The following is a 12,070-nucleotide window of genomic DNA, read 5'->3' on the forward strand; positions in this document are numbered from 1 at the left end:
TCCAAAGGCCAAAACTGAAAATTTGCCAATGGTCCGTGGAAGTGGAGATTGTCAGGCTCAACAGATGGCAGCTAGTTCATAAGGATGTGAACCTTTGGGCACCTAACGACTCAACGCGATTCCTGGGTTGACGATTCGATTCAGAATGGATTTTTGAAATGCATTATTTGGTATAATAATTATAATAAAACCTTTTCAAAACAGGTACGAGGTGGGGATGGCCCAACAACGTCTTTTTAAAACGTTAAAACCCGATTTAAAATCAGGATGAAAATGAATCAAGATTCAGAGATGAGTTGATTTTTTTTGGTGCACCCCTACTGGTCAACCGATAAAAAAAAATCTATAGATTTTAAGGTAAAAAACTGGTAGCTCAGTCACCATTTTTATTGGACATTTTATGATGGTTTTTACACCAAAATTACTTTAAATTTCAAAAGTGGACCACTGTAATTTTTATGTTAAAATTCTGGTGACTGAGCTGCCAGTTGTTTACTATAAAATCTATGGCATTTTTTTCACAATACATTACTGTAAATCAAAAAACAGTCCCACTGTCATTTTTACAATAACATTTTGGCGATGGATGGATGGATGGATGGACTGAGCTGCCAGTTTTTTAGGAACATTTTTACAGTGCATTACTTTAAATTGAAAAACAGTTGCACTGTTATTTTACCGCAAAATTTCAGGCAGCTGAGCTGCTACTTTTTTTTACTGTAAAAATCTACATTCCTTGTTTTTATAGCGCATGACTGAAAAAATAAATATGGTCCCACTGATGATTTGAAGGTAAATTTCAGGCGGCTGAGCAGCCAGGTTTTTATAGTAAAATCAGTTTGTTTTTTTCAGCCTTGTGGATATGCCATCATTTAATGTGCAGCATGAAAAAGGTCAGTATAAGTATGTATTACATTTGGGAATCACCTTTTGGCGGGCCAAACAAATGTAATACAACGGGATAAATATGGCCCACAGGCCGCAGTTTGGGCATCTGTGGTCGAGAGAGAGCCCCCAGAGTCTAATGACAGCAAATGAAGCAACAAAATACATTTCTATTTCTAAACATATTTATCTGGATCCAGTCCGTCAAGGCAAATAATGCAAAAGTAGACAAAGTTCTATACTCTCCCCACGCGACCCAATGCCACATATAGACTGCAGTCCTGTGGGAAACACAGACTTAAACTCATCAAGTTTCTAAGCGACACGTCCTAAACACTTAGGACTGGTTGTCATGTAGGGATGGGTTTCGTTCATAATTGAACCGATACGGTACCAATTCTCGGTACCTAGGAATTGATACTGGTACTCGACTGTGCCAAATTTCTGTACTTTTGTGTGTGTTAATAAATGTTAATTGTTTGATAACAAAATTGTATTTTTTATGTAACATTTAAACATGAGTTCTGTCCAGTTATTTTATGTACATACATATACACACATTTACATACAGTATGTGTGTGTGTGTATATATATACATATATATATATTTATACATACGGTACATACACACACTATATATGTATATGTTTGTATATATGTACATATATCGCGCACGCACACGCAAACACACACTCTCTCTCTCTCTCTCTCTCTCTCTCTCTCTCTCTCTCTCTCTCTCTCTCTCTCTCTCTCTCTCTCTCTCATTTCAATGTGTTTTCTATAGTTTCATGACTATTTACATTGTAGATTGTCACTGTAGGCATCAAAACTAAGACACCTGTGAAGTGAAGTGAATGTTATTTGTATAGCACTTTCCCTAGGGACTCAAAGTGCTTTACATAGTGAAACTCATTATCTAAGTTACATTTAAACCAGTGTGGGTGGCACTGGGAGCAGGTGGGTAAAGTATCTAGGATCGAACCTGGAACCCTGAAGTTGCTGGCACGGCCACTTTACCAACCGAGCCACGCCGCCCAAAACCCTTTCAGGTGACCACCTCTTGAAGCTCATCGAGAGAATGCCAAGAGTGTGCAAAACAGTAATCAGAGCAAAGGGTGGCTATTTTGAAGAAACTAGAATATAAAACATGTTTTCAGTTATTTCACCTTTTTTTGTTAAGTACATAACTCCTCATGTGTTCATTAATAGTTTTGATGCCTTCAGTGAAAATCTACAATGTTAAATAGTCATGAAAATAAAGAAAACACATTGAATGAGAAGGTGTGTCCTAACGTTTGGCCTGTACTATACATACATATATATAGAAGACATTCTTTCAGGAAGCTGAATTTTATGTTGCGCCCTACAAAGTGTTTATACTATATGTTTTGTAGTAATTACACACCAGCTATTTGATTGTAACAATAATCTTGGTTGTAGTTGTCATTTTTAAAGGTGTTGAAATCGGCATGTAAAATAGTTGATGCTGCTAGTAGCCTGTCTATGGCAAATCCAGTTTAAATTAGCATCAAGATAGCACATTTTGGACGAGTGGAGGCTTATTTTACGTTTGAGCGTTTTATACCAAGCATACTTGATTTGTTGGTGTTGCAACCTTACTTAAAAGGAATTTGGCTGTATTTGCCCTGAGTGATCGTTTCTGTGAGCCAGTGTTTGGTCTGCGACCGGATGTTTGATTTTACGTAAATCGCTACCCGGGAGTACCAACGGAATTGGTTGGTGCCTATAAAAGTACTAAATTTGGTACCCATCCCTATTGTCAAGTGACTATATCACTCCCCCACAACAACCGTGTGTTGCTCATTTCCTTGAGCTCCTTATAAGCTGTTGAACAATTCATGCAAGGCGTGTTAAGTCAGCTTACTATTATATTGCACCCCCTTAGCGAAGCGTCTCTGCAAACTTTGGTTCATGGACTGCAGGCCGGCGGGGATGTTCTTGTCCCGGAGCTGGCCCGGCTCTGAGCCCACCAGCTTTTTCAACGCCGAAAACATGTTGACGGCACCTTGCCAACGTGGACTAGGAGTCAACTTGTGCGACGGCAAACTGAAAGGTGCAACCGGTGCGGCTTGAGGGCAGCGGGCGCGCAGGCTTTGAGCTGCTCGATTAAATTTGTGGTGTTTTTGCCAGATGGCTGGAGACAGAAGTGGTCATCGCGGCGTTACAGTGTCGCCTGTGGAGGAAGGGAAAACAACAATTAAAAAAAGGTACAACATGAGGTCAAGTGAGTATTTTGTTCATCTACTAATAGTTGTACATTTCTAAATCATTTAATAATTAGGGATGTCTGATAATGGCTTTTTGCCGATATCCGATATTGTCAAACTCTTTAATTACCGATACCGATATCAACCGATATATACAGTCATGGAATTAACACATTATTATGCCTAATTTGGACAACCAGGTATGGTGAAGATAAGGTACTTTAAAAAAAAATTAATAAAATAAATTAAAATAAATTAATAACATTTTCTTGAATAAAAAAGAAAGTAAAACAATATAAAAACAGTTGCAAAGAAACTAGTAATTAATGAAAATTTGTCAAATTAACTGTTAAAGGTTAGTACTATTAGTGGACCAGCAGCACGCACAATCATGTGTGCTTACGGACTGTATCCCCTGCAGACTGTATTGATGTATATTGATATATAATGTAGGAACCAGAATATTAATAACAGAAAGAAACAACCCTTTTGTGTGAATGAGTGTGAATGAGTGTAAATGGGGGAGGGAGGTTTTTTGGGTTGATGCACTAATTGTAAGTGTATCTTGTGTTTTTTATGTTGATTTAATTAAAAAAAAAACCACAAAAAAAAAACGATACCGATGATAAAAAAACGATATAGTTAATTTCCGATATTACATTTTAACGCATTTATCGGCCGATAATATCGGCAGGCCGATATTATCGGACATCTCTATTAATAATACAATAAACATCCATCAAGGTCCCCATGCAGAAAATGTCAAGGATGCAAGATACACGTACATACAGTATATATACATTAAAAAAATATATATACACACACACACACACACACACACACACACACACACACACACATTCAAATATATATACGCACATATATATATATACATATACACATTCATACTGTATATATATATATATATATATATATATATATATATATACACACATATATACACACTGGGGCTGCAACGACTAATCGATTAAATCGATTATAAAAATAGTTGGCGATTAATTTAGTCATCGATTCGTTGGATGTATGCTATGCGCATGCGCAGAGGCAATTTGTTTTTATTTTTGTAAAAAAATAATTTTTTTTTTTTTTAAATAAACCTTTATTCATAAACTGCAACATGTACAGCTGAGAAACAATAATCAAAATAAGTATGGTGCCAGTATCCTGTTTTTTCCCCCAATAAAATACTGGAAAGGATAGAAATGTAGTTTGTCTCTTTTATCCGATTATTAATCGATTAATCGAAGTAATAATCGACAGATTAATCGATTATCAAATGAATCGTTAGTTGCAGCCCTAATACACACAATACTATCAACAGTATATATTTAAAAAAATATTCATATTTTTTTTCTCCTGGCAAACTTACCTTTAGTGTGGTTCATTCATCAAGTAGTGGAAAATGAAGGAGGAGTCTGCTGCATTCAGGACAGCCATGATCTTTGTGCAGGGCAATGATCCATCACACAAGTACTGCAATCACACAAGTACTGCCATCACAAAAGTACTGCCATCACAAAAGTACTGCCATCACAAAAGTACTGCCATCACAAAAGTACTGCCATCACAAAAGTACTGCAATCACAAAAGTACAGTGGAACCTCGATTTACAAGCACCTCTATTTGCGACCTTTTCGGTGTACGAACCTTTAGATGGAGCCAATTATGTCTCTGTATGGGACTCTATTGGAACCACATATAAATTGTTGCACGTATCCCAGTTATCCTAAAAAAACTGGATATTCTTCAGAAGAAAGTCATAAGTGTTATATCACAGGCAAACTTGAATGCTCCCTCAGATCCTCTTTTTTGTGGATACAAGCTCCTGAGGCTTACTGAGTGCAACAGATTCCATCGTGCTTGTATTATGTGGTAGATGGATTCAATTGTAGACTCTGCCAGCTCATTCCAGTGACCACTCCTTCTCATGGACACAACACTAGAAGTAAACCTTTATTCAGAGGGAAAAATCATCATCTAAAGTCTACAAACTTTAGTACAGCCTGTAGAGGCCCGGAGATCTGGAATGAGATTGATAGCTCTATAAAATAATAACATTCTTCCGACATATTTAAAAAGTGTTTTAAGCAAATTGTATTGCTATGTTAACCTTAGCATATTTAGCACACCCCACATGGCTGAGAATTTCACAATGGTCGCATTTTTTTTTTTGCTCTAGACGGCTCTTTAGCGCCGCCCGAGTTGCTCACTGGACCTCTTTCAGAGATGTGTGAAAATGGAAAAAGATGAAGAAAAAAAATTTTTTTTTGTTTTTCTATATTTTCTGTAGGAGAACAAACATGACACAAACCTTCCTAATTGTTAGAAATCCCACTGTTTACGTTATACATGCTTCATTCACTGATGAGAGTATTTGGCAAGCACCGTTTTGTCCTACTAATTTCAGCCATCCTTGAACTCATTGTAGTTTGTTTACATGTACAACTTTCTCTGATGCTGCCACTGAAAGACGTGTATTATGCCACTCCTTTGTCTCATTTTGTCCACCAAACATTTTATGCTGTGTGTGAATGCACAAAAGTGAGCTTTGTTGATTTTATTGATTTGCTGGAGTGCTTATCAGGCATATTTGGTCAATCCATGACTGCAAGCTAATCAATGCTAACATGCAGGTTGGACTAACTGCATGTACATATTGCATCAATATGCCTCGTTTGTAGGTATATTTGAGCTCATTTAATTTCCTTCACTTTTGTGGTCTGTGTATTTAATTTATATTTGCATTAGGGATGTCCGATAACGGCTTTTTGCCGATATCCGATATTCCGATATTGTCCAACTCTTTAATTACCGATATCAACCGATACCGACATCAACCGATATATACAGTCGTGGAATTAACACATTATTATGCCTAATTTGGACAACCAGGTATGGTGAAGATAAGGTACTTTTAAATAAAATAAGATAAATAAATTAAAAACATTTTCTTGAATAAAAAAGAAAGTAAAACAATATAAAAACAGTTACATTGAAACTAGTAATTAATGAAAATTAGTAAAATTAACTGTTAAAGGTTAGTACTATTAGTGGACCAGCAGCACGCACAATCATGTGTGCTTACGGACTGCATCCCTTGCAGACTGTATTGATATATATTGATATATAATGTAGGAACCAGAATATTAATAACAGAAAGAAACTTGTGAATGAATGTGAATGAGTGTAGATGGGGGATGAAGGTTTTTGGGTTGATGCACTAATTGTAAGTGTATCTTGTGTTTTTTATGTTGATTTAATAAAAAAAACGATACCTATAATAAAAAAAACGATATCGTTAATTTCCGATATTACATTTTAACGCATTTATCGGCAGGCCGATATTATCGGACATCTCTATTAATAATACAATAAACATCCATCAAGGTCCCCATGCAGAAAATGTCAAGGATGCAAGATACACGTACATACAATATATATACATTAATATATATACATTAATATTATATATATATATATATATATATATATATATATATATATATACACACACACATACACACACACATTCAAATATATATACGCACATATATATACATATACACATTCATATATATATATATACGCACATATATATACATATACACATTCATATATATATATACACATATATATATATATATACATACACACACACACACACACACACACACACACACACTCAAATATATATACGCACATATATATACATATACACATTCATATATATATATATATACATATATACACACACACTAGGGCTGCAACGACTAATCGATTAAATCGATTATAAAAATAGTTGGCGATTAATTTAGTCATCGATTCATTGGATGTATGCTATGCGCATGCGCAGAGGCAATTTGTTTTTATTTTTAATTAAAAAAAACATACCGATAATTTCCGATATTACATTTTAACGCATTTATCGACCGATAATATCGGCAGGCCGATATTATCATCTCTAATTTGCATGTCTCATGACACATTATCTGTATGTAATATTGGCTGCATTTCTCATAGTTGTAATAAATCATAAGATCGTAATAAATCCATTAGCAGAAGACAGCCTGCTGTTTCCTTAATCTTGGACACACACATCTATACCTTTGGCCATTCCGAGACAGTCATTTCCAGGAGTTGTCTCACCCTCTGAGAAGCCTCCATTTTACTAATGATTTCCAATGTTGCAAAAATGTGTAGAATAAAAATTAAAATACAACATTTCTGTCAACGAAGATTTGCGCTAGCCTTTGATAGTAGGCTAATATAGCTAATATGGTCACATACATCATGTGTTGCCTTCATTATATTTTGATAATAGGCTAATATAGACACTTACAATAAAACACTTATATAAAGCTTTTAATTTTTTTTTGTATTTTTAGTCCAATATGGCTCTTTCAACATTTTGGGTTGCTGACCCCTGGTCTAGACCCTTGTATGTATGGTATGATTATCGCAAATCTTCAAGATGCTACTTTTGAATCAAATGTGAATAATAAGATGTCAATACTGATTTGGTGGATTAAAAGCTTATTTTACAGTAAATATCAACCTGTTGGTTGGTAATTGTAGCTCGGTATTGGGTGGGTAGATTTTAAAATTAATTGTATTTTATAATATAGATGTATATTTTACTGTGTGTTACTCACAAGCTCTACGCTTCTTGGATTCCCTTTTTTCCCAAACAGACTCTAATATTAACAAAACAAACAATACTGTAATATGACCATCACATCTGTAAAATAAACATTTAAATGTGTCGGCGTACAAAAGCTTCATTCATTCATTTTGTGTGCCGCTGAAAGCCCTTTGAGGGCTGCCATTTTGACTTTGCCAAAGGGGTTAATCATCATCATTAAACAAAACATATGTTCCCATACATTAACCGCATCAGACTGTAAGCCGCAGATATATACGTTGTGAATAGGGATGCAATGGTAAACGGTATACTGATAAACCGCGGTAAAATTCCAGACGGTTAGTAATACCGTTTAAATTTTTCATTATCGAAAAACCGTCATTTGTTAATGCATTTTAGGCAAAACTGCTTACTTCCTGGAAACGGCGTCACGGCAGCCTTGGCGTATGCGCACGAGCGGCGTTTGGCTTGAAGAAACATGGCGGAATGCAACTACACGGACTTTGCTATGGAGATTTCCCCTTGGAGTAAACGGAGCCGATAGCTTGCTTCATTTTCTTTTGCTTCATTCCCGTGGAGTCTCGGCGAGCGTTTAAGAGCGCACTGCTGTTTTTAGATGGCGACAGGTGTGGACGATATTGGAAACAGACGCATTAAAAGTATACAGCGAAGGAGACAACTTTTTGATGTTGTTATTTTCTCAATACAGCTTCCATCAGCTGTGACTCAGAGTTAATGAGGTGAGGAAACATGCAGCAGGCGATGTGTCGGGAACGTTGTCACAACTTGTTTATAAAGTCTTTAGTATGTCTGCAAACTTTATCAGCGCTCTAATAACATCAATACTAGCTATAATGTTTCGTCATCTCATCAGGCTGTGAAGATTGTGTATTCGATGTGAGAGGTATCACTCCTGTTTATTGTTGTTGGCCTAACTGTTTCACTGAACCACATGGTGTTGTTGGAGAAGAACTAAGCTTGTTTAATGTTACTTTATATTCATTAACCAAACTGCTTTGTGATTTTATTTTGATATCGAAAAATAAACACCCTGTTTTTCTACATTACTTGTGGGCTTTTTTATGTCACAAAGTGATTACTTTAAGAACATTCATGTGACATAGTATTTTGTTGGTATTTTGTGGTGTTTAGGTAATTCCTATATGACACATTTCTGCTCTAACTTTTAATGGATCTGTCCCAATACAGCATGTACATGTACATATAAATGTACGTAACTTACAAAAAAACAACAACTTCTCTCTGTGTATGTAAAAGTGGTTAGTTAAAGGCATCAAGTAAAGATGACAAGAGGGACAATGACAGAGGGACTTTTGTGTGTTGAGCTGGCTGTTATAGTTGTGTTGCTTAGATAACAAAGCGATTTTGGAGCCATTACTCCTTTGTAGGGCTGGGCGGTATGACCCAAAACTTATATCGCAGTATAAATTCAATCCCTTCACGGTAACGGTATATTTCAATGTCGCGGTGAACAACTGATAATGGAAGTCTTTCTGAACAGGTTGTGTAGTCCCTTAGCAAAGCTACATTGATTTAAAAAATAACAACAAAAACAGCAAAGATAATAATGTCATTTTTTAACATTTATTGTGAAGAAGAACAACAGAAGTAGGGCTGCAAACTGTGTTACGATATATTAGGGATGTAACGGCATCAAAATTATTATCACAGTATAAAGGCCACGGTACAATGTTATTGTGGTATATGTCGCCAAAGAGGCTATGTTTTCGCTTGTGTGTTTGTTAGCAACATAACTCGACTAGTTCTGGACAGAGTTTGATGGAATGTCCGAAAACAACAATTCTTCTCGTCGACGACGAGCACCCTTCACTTCCTGCTTACAGCGTTACACGCCCCCACCTTGCTGCCAAGTGCTGCGCAGAGGATTCTGGGAGATGAGGTTTATTTGCAGACCCGGCCAACGGTAAGGTGCCAGAAAAAAAACTACGCACTAAGTTTTTCTTTGATACAGTCACAGCGTTATTGTGAAGAATCCAAAATACTGCGGTATCCACATACCGTATTTTTCGGACTATAAGTCGACGTTTTTTTCATAGTTTGGCGGTGGGTGCGACCTATACTCCGGAGCGACTTATGTGTGAAATTATTAACATATTACCGTAAAATATAAAATAATATTATTTATCTCATTCGCGTGAGCGACGAAGAAAATGTCCGCAATCGTAACACACACGTCAGCAATCGTCACTCACACGCCAACCAATAAGAATTCGGCGGGGGGCGGGTCATGGCAGAAGTGCATTGTGGGTTTTGGAATGCTAACTGCTATATGCTATACGCTACTGCCGGAGCTATTAAAATGGATCACATCAACATTTGCGGTAACTTATCAAAACTGAGAAGGACTGAACTAAAATGGCACCGAAAAGGAAATCATATACTGCAGATTACAAGCTGGACGTAGTGAAATATGCACCAGAAAACGGCGACCGAGCAGCAGAAAGAATGGACGCTAGCGGCGCATACCAGAGGCGACACCGAGGGGGAAGATTTCATCAGATTTAGCGATCGGGAGTGACAGATTGTTTGGTAAACATATAGCATGTTCTATATGTTATAGTTATTTGAATGACTCTTACCATAATATGTTACGTTAACATACCAGGCACGTTCTCAGTTGGTTATTTATGCCTCATATAACATACACTTATTCAGCCTGTTGTTCACTATTCTTTATTTATTTTAAATTGCCTTTCAAATGTCTATTCTTGGTGTTGGATTTTATCAAATAAATTTCCCCCAAAAATTTGACTTATACTCCAGTGCGGCGTACAGTATATATGTTTTTTTCCTTCTTTATTGTGCATTTTCGGCCGGTGCGACATATACTCCGGAGCGATTTATAGTCCGAAAAATACAATATACGTTTTTTATATTGATTGATATCGATCATTATTGATAGTTTTCATGACTTATTTAAGCCTGCCAGTAAATATCCTACGACAGGGGTCCTCAACCACCGGGCCGCGGCCCGGTACCGGTCCGTGGATCGATTGGTACCCGGCCGCACAAGAAATAAAATAAAAAAATGTTTATTTTTTTTATTAAATCAACATAAAAAACACAAGATACACTTAGAATTAGTGCACCAACCCAAAAAACCTCCCTCCCCCATCAACAATCATTCACACTCATTCGCACAAAAGGGTTGTTTCTTTCTGTTATTAATATTTCTGGTTCCTACATTATATATCAGTATATATCAATACAGTCTGCAGGGATACAGTCCGTAAGCACACATGATTGTATTTTTTTATGACAAAACCCACCACCCTCCCCCTCCAGGTCCGTGGGACAAATTTTCAAGCGTTGACCGGTTTGCAGTTACAAAAATGTTGGGGACCACTGTCCTACGATATACGTTTTTTTTATATTAATCGATATTGATAATTATTGATATTTTTTATGACGTATTAGTAATGCCTGCCAATAAATACAGTAATACAATTATGGTGTGGGGTTGTTTTTCAGGAGTTGGGGTTGGCCCCTTAGTTCCAGTGAAAGGAACTTTGAATGCTCCAGGATACCAAAACATTTTGGCCAATTCTATGCTCCCAACCTTGTGGGAACAGTTTGGAGCGAGCCCCTTCCTCTTCCAACATGACTGTGCACCAGTGCACAAAACAAGGTCCATAAAGACATGGATGACAGAATCGGGTGTGGATGAACTTGACTGGCCTGCGCAGAGTCCTGACCTGAACCCGATAGCACACCTTATATGTGAATGAAGGGCATTCTTACTCAACAGCCATACATGTCACACTAAAGCTGGCCGTATAAACATCGCCAACACGGTCATAAACATGTGCCATTTTGTGAAACCAAACTAAGCAACAATGACAAGCACATTTCGGGAGAATATTTGCACCGCAACACAACATAAACAAACACCCAGAATTTCCTGCAGTACAAACTCGTCCAGGACGCTACACTATTTAATTTGGTACAGGGTGTAATTACAAACCCCGTTGCCATATGAGTTGGGAAATTGTGTTCGATGTAAATATAAACGGAATACAATGATTTGCAAATCCTTTTCAACCCATATTCAGTTGAATGCACTACAAAAACAAGATATTTGATGTTCAAACTCATAAACTTAATTTTTTTTTTGTAAATAATAATTAACTTAGAATTTCATGGCTGCAACACGTGCCAAAGTAGTTGGGAAAGGGCATGTTCACCACTGTGTTACATCACCTTTTCTTTTAACAACACTCAATAAACGATTGGGAACTGAGGAAACTAATTG

The 12,070-nt window shown here is 36.7% G+C and overlaps 1 protein-coding gene across 3 annotated transcripts in view; it reads right to left on the bottom strand.

The window, feature by feature from the left end:
• The window catches only part of rabl6b (RAB, member RAS oncogene family-like 6b), a 48,567-nt gene that overhangs the window by 32,463 nt on the left and 4,034 nt on the right, over nucleotides 1-12,070 (bottom strand). For 2 of the 3 annotated variants that reach the window (XM_061980508.1, XM_061980506.1), the window contains exons 2-3: nucleotides 4,504-4,607; nucleotides 2,771-3,079 (exon numbers count right to left, since the gene is read on the bottom strand). In XM_061980508.1, coding sequence (XP_061836492.1) covers nucleotides 2,771-2,900 — 130 coding nt within the window. In that variant the 5' untranslated portion in view covers nucleotides 2,901-3,079; nucleotides 4,504-4,607. Of the gene's footprint in view, nucleotides 1-2,770; nucleotides 3,080-4,503; nucleotides 4,625-12,070 lie in introns of all 3 variants that reach the window. The other variant, XM_061980507.1, reaches the window with a different exon arrangement.

This window comes from Nerophis lumbriciformis, linkage group LG20 (assembly GCF_033978685.3).
Source record: "Nerophis lumbriciformis linkage group LG20, RoL_Nlum_v2.1, whole genome shotgun sequence".
NCBI classification, from domain to species: domain Eukaryota; kingdom Metazoa; phylum Chordata; class Actinopteri; order Syngnathiformes; family Syngnathidae; genus Nerophis; species Nerophis lumbriciformis.